The following is a 17,489-nucleotide window of genomic DNA, read 5'->3' as shown; positions in this document are numbered from 1 at the left end:
TCATGGTAAGTATCCTATATAGTTGTACCATTTTTAAAATCTTTTATACCATATTTTACTGTATTTTTCTATGTGTAAATATACAAATATTCCCTGTTGTTTTATATTTACCTATAGTATTCAAGAATAATGCCCAAATTCACTGGGTGGGGGAAATAGTTAATTAATTTTAATAGAAACAAATCTAGCAGTTAAAGTAGATGACAGAGTTGTTTTTTCTTCAGAAAGTTGTTATGACACAAAATGAGGCAGATGAAATAAAAGCTCTGAGAGTTAAGACGAGATGTCAAGGACTTTTAATGAAACAAAAAACTGGGATAGATTAGATTAGATAGTAGATTAGTGGCACAGTAGATTACTTGCAGAGCTGAGTCTTCCACATTTCAGAGCAACCATTTGTCTTTGGCCCCTCTTCAGGGCTCTGATTGCCTTTGTCTCTCTGCCCCTCTATCTTATTTTCCCATGACTCTCTCTCCCTGGTCATGCAGTTGCCTCCAATCTGTCAGCTGTGAAGTTAGGAAACAATGCCTATAAAATTAATTTACCAAATTGTATTGACGACTGTTTGGTTTTCTTGTTGTCTTTCCCATATTTCAATTGGGATCACTGACTTTAATACCAAGAAATATTTAAATGTTTGAGGTACCTGTAATCCCTGAAAGTGATCAAGGGAGTCAGCCATTTCCCTAGTCAAGTGCCAAGTGGCTCATTAGGCTGACTTTGATTTGTAGCCAGTTATGGATGAATGATGGCAGAATTTCCATTGTTGATGCTAAGGGTCTCAGCTATGAACAATTTAAACTTAAGGTGAAGAAACACAATCTTTATTCAAAGAGAATTTTTCTAATTTCCTGATAATCAGCTTGTGGAGACAAAGGCAGTCATTGTGACCCACTGAAAGGCTTATTGTGCAAGTAGAATCTTGTTGGATGACTTTTGTCACATGCTGTAGGACAGTTTGTTATTATCACCATCTGCCACCTCTTCCTTCTTCAAGATATTGCTGAAGATTGAAAACAAATCAAGTACTTATCATGGAATTTGTGGAAATTAAGAAACCAAGACCTTTGCTTTCATGTTTATTAAAGAAGATCACTAAAGATATTGAATAGAGAATGCTGTGTGCTATTTCAATTACATTTGTTATTCTTTCATTAACAGGAATTTTGATTCTTCAAAGAAGTGGCTCACATTTAATTTTAGGTGACCTGAAATAAATAACAGACATAAGGTTATTAATTCCAATGGGTTATTTTTTTGGAAACATGTACATTTTCTGCATTTTAATGACAACTATTGGCTTAAAAATATATCTAGTTCAAGGACTGGGAAACCATCTGCTCAAGAACACTGAGTAGATGTAAAAAGAAAGCAAAGGTCTTTAGTGGTAAGTATTATCTGAAATATTTTGTTTCCTAGAACAGTCCTCTGGGTTCTAATTTAATCTTAGATAAGACTATTTTATATATATTAAATTTTAAATTATTATAGTGGATTAGATCTATAGTCTATGGTATAGACTATATTCCCTCAATTTATCTAGTAATTGACACATCATCCACTTTGTTTTTGATGTGATGAAATGACAGGGGTCACTGTTATAGGTGAAGCATGAAGCCTTTAAAATTTTTTACTATAATGTGACATTCGGAAGCTAAGTTTGGAATTTTAGTATTAGAAAAATTACATGGTTCTCTAAGGAATAAGCTGAAGTCTACTTTAAACTCTAGGCCCATAAATTCATCTACTATGATCTCCACCTTGGTTACTCTGATTCAGTCCAAAATGCAGTTACTGACAATAGTATAAAGAGTTACAAACACTTTGTAAACAATATTTTAATAACATAGGGATTGTTTCTGTTACATCACAACAAAGGAGGGATTGAAAGTGCTGTGCTGATTAGATCATGGAAGGGCACATATGTGTATCTGAGTGGACACACATGACGGTATCTACCAGAGAAAAACATTAAAACAAATTGAAACTTAAAGGGGCCAACTGGGGACATAGTTAACATTTCTTTTTCCTTGAAATTATGGATTCCAATCTGCAAACTTAAAGTATGATTGTAACTATGTGTACTTACCACATATTTCATCTTCAATTTTATTGTGACTTCTCATTCTTGTTTACTTTTCGCTAGGAAGGGGAGTTGTAGGGACAGATTCAGGTATTGGAACAGGAAAACTACGTCCAAACCTTGGAAATCTTGGATATGGAATTGGTGGAAATGGGCGAAATGGATATGGGTAAGGGAACGCAAGAAACCCTGAAAAAAATTCATCGCTGTCACTGACCTGTTGAAAGAAAGAAGTTAAAGGGTTTATTTTACTTTTTACAAAGAAGAGAAATTGAACAGCTTTGTTTTTTTAAATAATGGGCCTTTATTTTTAGGAAGAGGCTTTAGAAGCTCTAAAATCCTTTATCCTTTCTGTGTGTACTATGGACAGGGAGTTTATTAATTTGCATCATTTAAAAATTATTTAGAAAGGTATGTTCTTGTATCTTTCCACCTTGTATCTTGCCACAAAATAAAGACAAATTTTTCTGGCAATTACTTCTTTACCTACAAGGCCAAGATGAATGTGGTGTTGTAGTACCATAAAATTTCTCCCTTTGCCTTCATACAAGTTCTTTACCCAAACCACATGTGGGAAACAACCTCTCTCTTTCAGTATCTCAGTTCCTTCTTCCTGCTTTCTCTCTCAATTATCTGTCTGTATCTCTATTAGTTTTTGTATTCTTAGCTCTCTGTAGTTTTTGCGATAAAATCATGCTTTCCAGATAATAGGATTTCCATAAATAAAAACAAATCTTTAAATAAGGCTTTCCCTCTTCGAATTTTATTTTCTTTTTATTAAACAATTTTAGTTAACTGTTTAGACTCAAATAATCCATGAGCGAATTTGCCACTGGGAGGATCATCAAAGCCGGCCCACATCTCTTAATGCTCAGGTTTCATTTTTTACTTTTTTTGAAATGAGTTTCATAGAGCTAAGGCCTCTGCCTTAGCTTATGGAGGCCTGAGTTATTAGGCTAGATAAATCTAGAAAAAAATATTGTAACCCAAATCGTCACAGAATGATTTGGATTTCAATCCAATTCTTACCGTGATATGAGATATGGAGATAATTTCCTTTCTATGGGCAGAGCTCACATCCCTGAAGTCTAAACCTCTGTTGAGTGCTAATACCAAAATCTCTTTATGAATCTCTCCACAGTTTGGGAGGTTTAGGTAAATCAATATCTTTAACAACAGTTATGAATATTTCACACATAAAACTTACATGTAAAAAAGAGAAAAGGTAACTTACACTTCTTTTTTCTCGTTCCTGGTCTTGAGAGACCTAATGGTCAAACAGTGAAGTTAATTAAACTCATGCTCATGAAAACACACAAATAAATATATACATATGCATGAGGGAAATAATTTGACAATCTATTACCTAATATTGTTTCATAATAACCATTTTTTTAAAATACCCAGAATTTGTCTAGAAAATGTAGAAATGATTTTCCTGAAAAGTCTTAATATGTATTCTCAATTGGCTCAGATTCACCACTATACCAAAGATATGTGGAACTGAATTATGCACTGAATGGTATATGGTTTATAATATTTTCTGGAGTGTAATGATAAAAGGGCATGTGTGTTAGGTATTCTTACAGAATACAGCATGTGAAGGAGAAAAAACCCTGAAGATTCATGAATCAAGACAAAATATACAGTCATGCATTGCCTAACAGCAGAGATAAGTTCTGAGAAATGGGTAGTTCAATGATTTCATCATACAAACATCATAGAGTGTACTTACACAAAACTAGATGGTATAGCCTACTACATACCTAGGCTAGATAGTATAGTCTCTTGCTCCTAGCCTACAAAACTGTATGGCTTATTACTATCCTGAATACTGTAGGCAGTTGTAACACAATGGTAAGTATTCATGTATCTAAAAATATCTAAGACATATCTAAACATAGAAAAGGTACAGTAAAAAATATAGTATAAAAGATGGAAAATGGTACACTTTATACCTATACACTTATATAGGTTACGTGCCATAAATAAAGCTTTCAGGACTGGAAGTTGCTCTGTGTGAGTTAGTGAGTGAGTTATTGCATATGAAGGCCTAGGATATTACTGTTTACTCCTGTGGACTTTGTAAACACTGTACACTTATGCTACACTAACCTCATAAAAACGTATTTTTCTTCCTTTGATAATAAATTAACCTTAGCTTACTATAACTATTTTACTTTAACTCTTTTGTAATAACACTTAGCTTAAAACAAACACATTTTACAGCTGTACAAAAATACTTTCACTCTTTATATCCTTACTCTATATGCTTTTTTTTTTTTACTTTTAAACTATTTTGTTTAAAACTGAGACACAAACATATACATTTGCCTAGGCTTCCACAGGGTCAGGGTCATCAATATCACTGCTTTCCACCTCCCCATCTTGTCCTACTGGAAGGTCTTCAGGGGCAGTTAGACACGTGGAACATTCATCTCCTATGATAATAATGCTTTCTTATGAATACCTCCTGAAGGACGTGTCTGAGGCTGTTTTACAGTTAATGTTAAAAAAATAGTAGAAGGAGTAAACTCTAAATAATGATAAAAGCATAGTACAATAAATACACAAACCATAGTACAATAAATACACAATAATGTTTATTATTTTATTATGAACTGTGCTTAATTTTTTGTGCTCTACTCTTATGTGACTGACAGAGGGTAGGTTTGTTTACATCAGCATCATCACAAACACGTGAACACATGACTAATGCATTGCCCTATGACATAATGATGGCTACGGTATCATTAGGTGGTAGGAGTTTTTCAGCTTCATCATGATTTTTTTTTCTTTTTTATTTTTTTAAGAGAGGTAGGATTGCTATGTTGCCCAGGCTGCTTTTGAACTTATGGGCTCAAGTGATTCTTCTGCCTTGACCTCCCAAATTACAGGGAATACAGGCATAAGCCACTGTACTTTGTAGCTCTGTTATAATCTTATGGGACCATCCTTGTATATACGGTTCCTGGTTGACGGAAATATGTGGTACATGGTTATACATAAATATTTTGGAATGTAGAAATCGATACTTACTGGGAAACCAACAGCCACTGCCAGGATGGCTGTGATCAGGAGAACTTTCTTCATCTGCAAAATGGAATAAATAAAATAAAAAATAAGAAGAACTTTCATTTTATTCATAAATATCCTAGAAGTCAACAAAAAGACTGAATTCAAAAGATCCAGTTAAAGTACGAATTATTCGACAAATAGCTCTTTGAGTTTGAGCAAGTTACTTACAATCATAGAGAATCAATCTATTTGTTAATAAAGAACTTTTTTAAGGTCAAATAAAAGGAGCTTTGTAATTTCATAACTACATTACACCGGTTGCTTTAAAAATAAGCATTCACATATTATTTAAGAATAATAATTCCTACGTAACAAACCTACACATGTATCCCTGAACTTAAAATAACAAATAAAAGAATAATACTTCTATGTACTTGTAAAGTACATAGTTCCTGGAAGAAATAATGCATTGGTTTATACAGAGAATGTTAGCTTTGGAAGTAAGAATGTTAATTTGGAAGTAAGAAGTAAGTTTGAATTTAGTGATCTCAGAAAGTTCAACATTCCTTATACTAATGTCCATGAAAGTAATGTAGCTGACAGATTTATTTGCACTGGTTCCAGGCAACCCCAAAAAGTCCATGATGTGAAGAAGGATCTGTTTTCATGCCTGCTAATACAAAATCCATCCTGCAGTCCATGTATCAAAAAGTAATTTTGACTTTCAAGTTTTATTATTTAATAAATAATAAAGGACTTTTCCAAAGCATTTTATTGTATTTTCATTTTCACTGTAGATTCCTCATCATATCACACACTGTTAAAATGTATCAATTACAATATCATTAATATTACATTTGAGAAAACTGAGCTAAATTAAAGATTTATTCAATAATTTTATAATGGAGTACACAATGAAACATAGAACATTTGCATTTATAAATATTTGTCATTAATACAATAAATGTGCATATTACTGGATTTCAAATAATAATGGGAAATTTTCTGTATTGGATGGTATCATTAGGCATTAATCCTCTTCTTTGTCATGGTGTGAATGCCATATATGCTAGAGAACATGTGGGGGGTTCTGGGAAAGGCAATCAAGTTGAAAATGTGGATTGGCTATGGGACTTTTCTTGAAGTTTGCCTCATATTTGTTAATTTATTAGTTTATAAAGTTTTTCTTGATAACTGATTAAGTATGAGATGTTATTCTAGGTGTTGTGTATGTACAGGCACACCTCATTTTATTTTATTTTATTTTATTTTTTATTTTTTATTTTTATTTTTATTTTTTTTTTTTGAGATGGAGTCTCGCTCTGTCGCCCAGGCTGGAGTGCAGTGGCTCAATCTCGGCTCACTGCAAGCTCCGCCTCCCGGGTTCACGCCATTCTCCTGCCTCAGCCTCCCGAGTAGCTGGGACTACAGGCGCCCGCCCCTGCGCCCGGCTAATTTTTTCTATTTTTAGTAGAGACGGGGTTTCACCATGGTCTCGATCTCCTGACCTTGTGATCCGCCCACCTCGGCCTCCCAAAGTGCTGGGATTACAGGCGTGAGCCACCACGCCCGGCCGCACACCTCATTTTATTGCACTTTATACATATCTTTTTTTTTTACAAATTGAGTGGCAATTTGTGGCAATCCGGCATCGAGCAAGTCTATCAGCACCATTTTCCCAACAGCACGTGCTCACTGCGTGTCTCTGTGTCATATTTTGGTAATCTTAGCAATATTTTGTAGTTTTTAGTATTATAACATATTTTAATATCTATAAGATATTATAAATATGTAATAAGATTTTATTATATCTTTTCTGGTGATCTGTGATGAGTGATCTTTGGTGGTGTTACTTTGATCCAATTATTTGGGGCTGTTATGGGAAAAATAAGTGGCAAACTTATTTGACAAATGTTGTGAATGTTTTGATTGCTTCACTCACTGGCCATGCCCCCAGTTATCTCTTCCTCTCCTCAGGCTTTTCTATTTCCTGAGATATGAGAATATTAAATTTGGGCCAGTTAATAACCCTACAATACCCTCTAAGTGTTCTAATGAAAGGAAGAGTCACATGTCTCCTACTTTACATCAAAAGGTAAAAACGATTTAGTGAAGAAGGAATGTCAAAAGCCAAGATAAGATGAAAGGGAGGATCTTGCAACAACTAGTTAGCCAAGTTGTGAATGCAAAGGAAAAGTTTAGAAGGACGTTAAAAGTGCTACTACAATGAACGCAGGAATGACAAGAAAGCGAGAATCTTGTTTCCAATAAGGAGAAAGTTTTAGTTGTCTGGATAGATCAAACCAGACAGCACATTTTCTTAAGCAGAAGCTTAATCTAGAACAAGGTCCCTATGCTCTTTAATTATACAAAGCCCTAGAGATGTGAAGAAACTGCAGAAGAAAAGTCAGAAGCCAGCAGAGATTGGCTATAACATAAAAGTGCAAGATAAAGCAGCAAGTGTTGATATAGAGGCTGCAGCGTTATCCAGAAAATCCAAGAACACTGATGAAGGTGTCTACAATAAGTAATAGATTTTTATTGTGGATGAAACAGTCTTATTTTGGAAAAAGATGCCATCTAGAACTTTCATAGCTAAAGAGAAGAAAACAATGCCTGGCTTCAAAGCTTCAAAGGACAGGCTGACTCTTTTTAAGGGATATAGCTGGTTTCCTAAATTGAAGCCAATGCTCATTTATCATTTCAAAAATCCTAGTGCCATTAAGAATTATACTAAATCTACTCTTCCTGTGCTCTATGGATGGAACAACAAAGCCTGGATGACAGTACATCTAGCAGAGCATGGGTTACTAAATGTTTTCAGCTCACTTCTTAGGAAAAAATATTTTTTTCAAAATATGGTTGTTCATTGAAAATGCATCTGAGCCCCCAAGAACTCTGAAGCAGATGTTCAAAGAGATGAATGTCGTTTTCATGCCTGATAACACAACATCCATTCTGCAGCCCATGGATCAAAGAGGAAATTTGATGTTCAGGTTTCATTATTGAATAAATACATTTTGTTAGACTATAGCTGGCACAGGTAATGATTTCTTCGATGGACCTGGGCAAAGTAAATTAAAAACCTTCTGTAAAATATTCACCACTCCAGATGCCATTAAGACCATTTGTGATTCATAGGAGGAGGCCAAAATATCAACATTACAGGAGTTTGGGAGAAGTTGATTCCAACTCTTGTGGATGACTTTGAGGGATTCAAGACTTCAGTGAAGGAAGTAATGTGCAGATGTGGTGGAAATAGCAAGAGAGCTAGAAGTGAAGCTTGAACAAGTGACTTAATTGCTTCAATGTAACGGTAAAACTTGAGTGAATGAAAAGTTGCTTCTTATGGATGAGCAAAGGAAGTGGTTTCTTGAGATCGAATCTACTCCTGGTGGAGATGCTGTGAAATATTTTTCAAATGACAGTAAATGATTTAAAAACATAAACTTAATGGGTAAAGCAGTGGCAGGGTTTTCAAGGGTTGAGTCCAATTTTGAAAGAAATATTGTGGGCAAAATGCTTCATGTGCTCCAAAATGCTACAGCATCGCATGCTACTGAGAAATCTTTTGTGAAACGAAGAGTCAATCCGTGTGTCAAACTTCATTGTTGACTTATTTTAAGAAATTGCCACAGCCACCTTAGCCGTCAGGAATCATCACCCTGATCAGTCAGTAGCCATCAACATCAAGGCAAGACCCTCCACCAGCAAAAAGATTATGACTCAGTGAAGACTGAGATAATTGTTAGTACTTTTGAGCAATAAAGTATGTTTTAATTAAGATTTTTATGTTGTTTTTCTAGACATACTGCTATTACACTTAACATATAATGCTATAGTGTAATCATAACTTTTATGTACATTGGGAATCCAAGAAATTCATTTGACCTGCCTAACTGTGATACTCATTCTGTGGTGGTGGTTAAGAACTGAACCTGCAGTATCTCTGAAGTTTACCTGTAATATCAGTTTGGAAAGTCCCTGATTTATGGATCCTTTAAGCTCACTGTTACATTGTTATAGGTAAATGCATTACAAAGTTTTCTAAAGATTATTTAATATTTTACATTGAGGAAAATGTCAATTTTTAATGTCATTATCATTTTGAAGTACCTTTGAGATAGTGGAGATTCTAGGGAAATTTTATCACCTTTTGATGTTTCCTATATATCTATGAGACAAAAGAACACAGTGTAAAAAATGTAGCAATGTTTTGATCTCTGCCTTTATTTTCTGATATTAATCAAAATTTGAATTCAAATTCAAAAAAGTACCAGATAATGTAATAATTTTGAGAAGACAAGAATGTAAAATTCCAGTCAAGTTCAGACTTCTACAGGCAGATTGTTAATGTAGGAAATCAAGAGTAAAAAATTATACAAGCACTCACATGCATACACTCACGCATTCTCACAGACACACACATACATATACATATACATAGTCTACTTTCCATGTGCAAAGCATTGTGGTGGGTGCTTTCAGGGATACAATGAGAAAGCATAATTTCTTCCATATGAGACTTCCACATGGAAGACAGTTACAGATATTTCTATAATGCAATACAAAGTGTGATATATACCATATGTAGAAATTGCAAAATATTGGGAGTATTTAGAAGAAGAAAGAGACAGGTTGAGGAAATAGTTTTGGAGAGGATAGAATTCAAGCAGGGCCTTTACAATTTCTTTCAACGGGTTTCAAGAATTATTTAAAACTACATTAAGCAAAGAAGTAAATAAACCATAACACAGACTCTTCCAGATCATATCTTAGAGTCAGGACATAGCATAATTACCAGTTATCTCCTTTTATTTTTATACTTATCAAGTCATGATACCCATGGCAGTTTATTGCTGTGTGCTATAGAATAACTGATACCCCAGATAAATTAGATGCATCTTCCTAGAAAATTAATTTTATTCAAGAATTTATGGGAAAGACAAATGACTTTTATATTAAAATCAACATAAAATGTTAAGGAATGGAATGTAAGTACTGCATATATTTTAAAGAAAAAAGAGGAGGCCAAAGAAATTGGCTCTTGCTCAGACGTTAGAGAATCTTTGGCGGTGCATGTTCCCTTTCTTTGCTGACCTGATGGCCACAAAGTTAAAAATAAACCTGAGGCTCTGTTGTCTCACTCTGTCTGCATTCTCCCCAACCAGCGTTCCGCTCCTACAAAGATTCATTTATGGTCACTCTAAAATAAATATTTACTACAACAAGATAGTGATTTAAAAAAATAAGTTTTGCAAACAGAATACTAAAAGTGATTTTCTAATTACTAAGTACAAATTCAAGCAACCATTACATGACAGTCTCAATAATCTAAATTTTTATGATTTAAAGAAAAATATATGGAGAGATGCTATATATCTATATTTACAAAATAGATACACAATGTTAGTTTACAATGATATTTAAGACCTTTCTTACCTCAAACGTTTCAGTCAGTTCTTTGTCTCCGACGCTGTTAGAAAGGGCGAGTGTCTGGCCCTGGAATATTGCAGCTGTTTTATATACTCGAAGGTATAATGGAGTGGAGAAATCTGTGGCTTAAAGGCTTCTCCCATAGGATCAGTTATTACTCATCAACTATCACAATATGTTGAAATTGGGGAATAACCAATGTTTAGTTTCATAGAAACTACCAAATACCAAAATCTTTTGTGGTTTGTATCTCCAAATTTTGTGTCTTGTATATTTGAAGCTTATCACTTTACATGTTGTTGTTCCATTGTCTACTCTCACAATTTTTTTCCTTCACTTCCCACAATTTAAAATACCTCCAAGCATTTTACTGGTATTGATTATAATCTATTGCAAAGCATATTTGATAGTGCTGGAATCTTAAGAAAATAAAAAATCTAAAAATCGTTAAAGATGGGATTAAAATCTTTTGCATGATTCTGCGTTCAGCTTCTTCATTTTATTATCAGGATTAGAGCTTCATAGATGAGTGAATTGTATTTTTGGAGCACCACAGCATCTTGTTTACCTTATGGAACACTATTACTCTGTTTCTCAACTAAAAATTCACTTGCAACAGAAAGGGTATCATCATTAAGTGCTGGACTAGAAACTAGAGCCCACAAAACATTCAAGAATTACCTTAAATATGCATGCATATTGGATATGCCATTTTCAAGAGTCATAAAATTTGAGCTTTAACTCATTTGAGAGCTTTCAAGAATATTCTATTATTGAGTTCAAGTTCTACTTCAAAAGAGGTTATATAGTCCAGATTGTAGTAGTAGTGCATCAAAGTCCCTTTTCTTCTTTTTATTTTTTCTAGAAATCAGTTCTCAAGGGAACTCAGAAAAATAATAACAGCTAAGTTTTTTGAGAACTTCAAGTGCTGAAGCACAAATTTAAATGCTTTATATATATAATATAATTAAATCCCCCAAACCACTTTAAGAGGAAAGTACTATGATCAACACCATCCCATTCTGAGACTGAGAAGCGAGAATATTAGTAATCAGTTTGGGTATTATAACTAGTCTCTGTCAGATACTGAATTGAGCACCAGCCATTTGGTTCTAAAACCCACATTTATAACTAGTGCCTTATACTGTCACTGTAACAGAAGGTGAGAAAAATCAGCACAATTTCAGAGAAACATTAAACTTCCTTTACCTCTAACTTAACGTTTAATCTTATCTCAATGATTTAAAGAAAACTGCCTGAATCAGAAACTTAACATATCAAACCTGGTATGTTATTGTATATTGTTTTCTAGTTTGACCAATTTGGGGCTCACAGTACATTTCCCCAGGGCTGGGGATGACAGGTGTGTGTGTGTGTGTGTGTGTGTGTGTGTGTGTCTGTGTGTGTGTATGTGTATTATCCATTTCCTTGCCTAAAACCTATCTTTCAATGTATTTTACTTCAATTTCTTTTATCTGAAATTGCTCTAATGGAGGTTGGCAATTGCCACTGAATTGTGAAAACCATATATGATTTTCTGTCCTTGTGTTACTTCAATTCTTTTGACATTTAACTGTGACTATTCCCATCTAGAAATCTATTTTTCTCTTCCTTGGATTCTTTAAGCCAATTTTTCATGTTCTTTTTCTTTTAGTAGCAGCCATAGGTCTTATTTACTGATTATTTTTCTTTGGTCTATTATACTTGACAATTTGTTTTCTTACTCTTCACTTTCTCTTGTAATATAATCTACTTCTGACTCCTTAAGCTCTGCCTTCAGCTAAAACTCTTCTCTAATTACCCACAGTCTTGTATCCAACTGAATAAGCATCAAAGCATCAAACTCAACCTATTCAAAACCTAGCTTACTATTTTTCCCTCTTAATATGATCCTCACGTTTATGTAATCTCTCAGCTGATGATCATCAATCACTCAGTTATCCAAGCAATCAATCTAAGACTCATCCTGTTTTTTTCTTGTGCCTTTTCTTCCACATCAAATAGTCATTAACTTTTTCCTTCTTATAATGCTCTGGAATAAATCTCTTCCATCTTTGTCTTTTCCTTCGTTTGGTTTCTCATTCTCTCCTAGAGTGTTATAGTAGCCTCTTATATAGAGTCCCTGTCACCAGTATTTTCCTCTTCAAGCTATCCTCCACAGCAATGGTATAATGATCCTTAAAGCGGCTTTCAAAGTTTTAAAAATAAAAGCCACAGTAAAAAATGCATTATATGTCATAACTCAGTCTGCACAAACACACATATACACACAACTAGGACAAGGATTTAACAAAATAATTTTTACCTTGTTTACATGAGGAACATACTGAAATTTTCAATTTTTTCAGGTATGTTCTAATCTAGTTTCTTACATGTCTTTCATTCTATTCTAATTTATATCTCTTAAATTCTAGTAGTGACCCACAAAATTCATTTCTCAATGGAAAGAGAAGGATTTAAATTGTGGCAGAATAATAACAATCTAGAAAACGAAATAAACTGCTCATTGTATTATTCTTACTCACTTGAAGGTTTAAATTTTTAAAAATACAATATTGGGGAAAATTATTTTACTGAAACATTCTCTTCCTCATTGGCTTCTAAGCTCCATTAGGGCAAGGATGATGCATTTTAAATTCTTAGGTGTTGGATACCTAGCATAATGATTGCCCCATAATAGGTAATTAATAAATATTTGTTGTGCAAAAATATGCATTTGACTAGTTCCTAATATACTTGGAAAAACAAGAAGGAATTGTGTTTTGAAAGGTATAAGATCAGAGGACTCCATTCTAGAAAAAGAAAGGCTAATTTGTATGAACAATTGAAAGTTGTTATAATGGAGTTCACCGGACAACTACCCAATACTTTCTGTTGCTATTGTTTGTAATATAATTTTGCCCCAATGGATAAAAATATGACTTAATATGAAAATATCCCAGGATTTTGTATGAAAAGCATTCTTTTTTCAGTTACATTAAAAAAAAAGAGTTTTCAGAAATTAAGGTCGATCCTTATCCACGTGCAAACATGTAGGCAATCCACGAGACTCAGTTTTCATACCTTTGGTGTATAACTAAAGGTATTTTAAATATTTAATTTAATATGTTGACTTCATAATATTAAATGTTGTGTCATGCACATTGCAGATAGCAAATAATTGTCAGCTGTATTGCAGGAATATTCCTCTCTTAGTCATGTTTTTACCTTCAAAGAAAATAAAAATTGCTAGTTTTTCAGGACAATCTCCCTTTACAGATTATTTTAACAGTGAATTTGAGTAACTGAGGAAGAGAATAAACAGTTTTCATTGAACATTCCCTAGTTATTAGTTACACTTGAAATGACCTTTGCGGTTCATTTTCAAGGTGAAGCTGTCGGCTCTGGATTTGTGGAAGGTTTGTATTATTTTCCTCAGAAAAGTACTTTGATAGAAAAATCCAACAAAAAAGAAGCTATACATTTCTTATGTTGGTTCATCTTTCCTGTATAGAACTGGATTCCAGTGAGCATTTTTTCCTTTCTTGATCTTTGTCTCCTATCTGTGTTGGCCCACAGATAGTTCTGATCAAGCCAAGAGGTTGTTGCCTAAATCTGTGACTATGCTGTTGCTAAAATTCTAGCCACCATGAGGCAGTAGGAATAATGAAGTCAAGGATGGATAGCTCCAAGCTAAATGAGTTAGGAAGAACTAGAGATTTCACAGATAAGACTGTGTTTAGATATTTAAATCTTCCTCTTTATTAGTTGTAAGTGGACAAATCAGGCTTTCTGAGTCTCAATTTTCATCTCTAAAGGGAATTGTCTCTGGAATTGAGAATACAATGAAATGAAAGGTATAAAAGCACTAATCATGCGTCTGACATCATTAATGGTGGTTTCTGCAGCATCAGAGGCATTGGCTCAGGATATCCTTTAAGTGTAGCTTTCAGTAGACCTGACTTCTTGCTGCCACCCATTTTCAGGGGTCCTCAGATACGTAGGTTCGCTGGCTAATCTGAAGGTGTATGACAGCCACTTAAGTAGTAACTGGAATAAGATAGGCGCTTATTATGTTAATTAAATCTGAATGTAAGTAGGCGAAGTCCAAACCAAGCAGTGTCAGGTAGGGGTAATTATTCTTTCTGGTTGGCGATCTGGTTATGTGACCTCCACACAACCTCCCAGTATTGTCTAACTAACTGTAATCCTGGCTGAATTTATGCAGTACAAGCTGCTGTTGTTTTCTTGTGTGAATCTTAATTCAATTGGCAAGAATGCAAAATATAGAAAAGTCTAACAATGTAAAAGTTATAGCTACAAAAATCCCCTCTGCAAATTCTTCAGCACATGATTGTCCTTAAAAGGCAAGGGCAATTGAAGGAACAGCAACCAGGATGTTTTACTGGAAAGAAAAGTTGTGAGTGGCTTCATAGGAAAGAGGTTAGACATGTTATATGAAAAAGTCATAGGTTTATTTGGAGGGATTCAGATGGAAGAAGTAAAAACTAATTTATCAAGGTGTTAAATTACTCTATAAGAAACACTTTTTAAAGAATGAAAACATCCATCTATGCAGATATTCAAGGAGTGGATAGATGACGAGAGGCTGAATTACAGCAGAGGGGATTTTTGTATAGTCATTGGAATTTATTAAATGAACTCTCTGTAATTCCCCTTTCAACCATAATATCCTCAGACTGGGTGTTACAGGGATGAGAATTATCTACTGGAAGAGGTTAAGCAACTTACTAAATACAAAGGCACCATTATCATTAAAGGATTAGACATTAGTACTAGGGAAATGCCCCCTATGGGAAGTCTTAGCAGTGGACTAACTCACTATTATATCAATAAGAGAGCAGAAATATTTTATTTCATGTCTTTTGGCCTCTAGATTTTGAAAAATTCAAAGTATGCATACCTTTTAGGCAATCATCCTTCTCTGCTGTGATTTGGAAACCATGATAAATGATCTGACCTTTACCAGGCTCGCATATATGTCAATACTAAGGAGCAATTTTTAATTTTAAAAAGCCTGTGAGAGACTTTCTAAGAGAATAAACACAAATTAATCCATGAATTCTCATTAAAGCCTCTCCTAACATTATGCGTTCAACTAAAAGTCAACTTAGCATCTGTGGATTCCTACAAAATAATTAGAACCCTGTGTGTCAATGTTGTAGAATCTGAAGAGGTGTCAATTCCTGAATCTCTAGGGCATACTTGGCCCCAGCTGTAAAAAGGGAAGTAGTTGCAGAGTTCTCATGCCCAGATTTCTTACTAACCACTGCCAGAGCCACTACCAGACAGCCCTATGTCCACCGTACTGCTCACTGAAATGCGCTCGGCTTACGTTGGCACCAACTATGTGCTTCATAAATATTGAGTGAAGGATTTAAGCTCCTCAGTACCTGTCTTGGACATTTCTTAGTGCTTTTTTTTTTTTCATTTATATCATAGCTTGAAGCCTGAAGAGCAACAGTTGAGAAGCCCTGCTTATTAACTGTCCCCCACAATCATAACATATGATTTTACCAGTATTATTTGAATGTATATCGTTTTATTAATAATTTTATATACCTCATATGGCTTAAGTGGTAGGAAGGTCTATATTTTGCATATATTACAAATTGCCTATGTAACCTTTTCCTAAACTTCTCTTTGCAAAATATATAATATCTCCATTTAAAACTAATATTGCTTTAAATATAAATCCACCAAAAATTAAAGACCCCTTTCTATACACTATCATATATATTTTCTATAATGTTTGACTAGACCATAAGTATTTTGATATAAAACATGGTTTACTGTACTGGTGCCATGTCTGTATTACACAGAGCTCTGTCGACAGTCTTCCTGTGACTCCACTGAGTAGATATTTTTCCCAGTTACAAGCTTCTTTTGCAGAGTTTAAGAGAGAGGCCTGAGGAGTCATGCATATGGATCTGAATCATGCCCATCTAGATTTAACTTGGACAAATCTCTTAACCTTTTACAATCATTTATTTTATTATTTATTTTTTTTGAGAAGGATTCTCACTCCGTTGCCCAGGCTGGAGTGTTGTGGCATGATCTCAGCTCACTGCAACCTTTGCCTCCTGGTATTAAGCAATTCTCTGTCTCAGCTTCCAGAGTAGCTGGGATTACAGGCGTCTGCCACCATGCCCAGCTAATTTTTGTGTTTTTAGTAGAGATGGAGTTTCACCATCTTGGCCAGGCTGGTCTTGAACTCTTGACCTCATGGTCCACCCACCTCGGCCTCCCAAAGTGCTAGAATTACAGATGTGAGCCAGCATGCCCGGCGAAACATTTAGTTTTTTCCACATTAAAATGACAATAACATGTTTTCCTATTTGCCACACAGCAGCAACAATTTAAAAAAAAATGATGCTTTCTATATGGCAGTGTGTTGACGTCAAAAGTACAAACTTCAACTGCTAGTCTCCTTTGGGTATATATCTGATCTCACCACATTAATTATCCAAACTTTTAAGTTTTTGTCCCATTGTTTTTATCTTTGAATTATCTAAGTATGAGAAGTCTTTTTTTTGCATTTAACAAAGATTCTAATTACACTAAATCCTAAGGGATTCATATAATTAGATAATGACCTGCTAGGTGTACATTATTTAAGGTAACATTGTCAAAATTCTTATGAAATCGACAAGCACTTTTTTATATACACACCCCTCCCCCACACACAAACAAGTGTATATGTACATGCACACACATTCACCATAGATGTACATAGGATAAATTATAAAATTGCCCCATTTTACAGGTGAAGAAAATGTGCTTAGGAAGTTAGGTATTTAAGATTACAAATCTGTAAACTGTGTAACTGGAATTCAGAATTAATCAGTTTCTAACCACAAAACACAGAACATGAAATGAGTTAGGGGAAAGTCCACTTAGTGAATCACAGAGGGATGGCAAAAATTTTAAATAATTTCATTAGCTATTATTT

At 34.3% G+C, this 17,489-nt stretch overlaps 1 protein-coding gene across 1 annotated transcript; it reads right to left on the bottom strand.

Moving 5' to 3' along the window:
* Positions 1-256: 256 nt before the first annotated feature.
* Positions 257-10,646, bottom strand: FDCS (follicular dendritic cell secreted protein). The gene is made up of 5 exons (XM_011733816.3): positions 10,544-10,646; positions 5,123-5,176; positions 3,318-3,350; positions 2,090-2,300; positions 257-1,208 (listed from the first exon to the last, which is right to left on the bottom strand). The coding sequence occupies exons 2-4, from the start codon at positions 5,174-5,176 to the stop codon at positions 2,133-2,135; spliced, it is 255 nt and encodes an 84-aa protein (XP_011732118.1). The 5' UTR covers positions 10,544-10,646; the 3' UTR covers positions 257-1,208; positions 2,090-2,132.
* Between the last annotated feature and the right edge of the window lie 6,843 nt (positions 10,647-17,489).

The sequence above is a fragment of the Macaca nemestrina genome, chromosome 3, assembly GCF_043159975.1.
Source record: "Macaca nemestrina isolate mMacNem1 chromosome 3, mMacNem.hap1, whole genome shotgun sequence".
NCBI lineage: Eukaryota > Metazoa > Chordata > Mammalia > Primates > Cercopithecidae > Macaca > Macaca nemestrina.
The sequence above is the reverse complement of the archived record's forward strand: the minus strand, read 5'-3'. Positions and strand labels throughout refer to the sequence as shown.

Coding starts and splice junctions, on each gene's coding strand:
- FDCS (XM_011733816.3), bottom strand. CDS start 5,176: ATGAAGAAAGTTCTCCTGATCACAGCCATCCTGGCAGTGGCTGTTGGT. Junction 3,351..5,122: donor CAGTGGCTGTTGGTTTCCCA/GTAAGTATCGAT, acceptor TTTGACCATTAG/GTCTCTCAAGACCAGGAACG. Junction 2,301..3,317: donor AGGAACGAGAAAAAAGAAGT/GTAAGTTACCTT, acceptor TTCTTTCAACAG/GTCAGTGACAGCGATGAATT.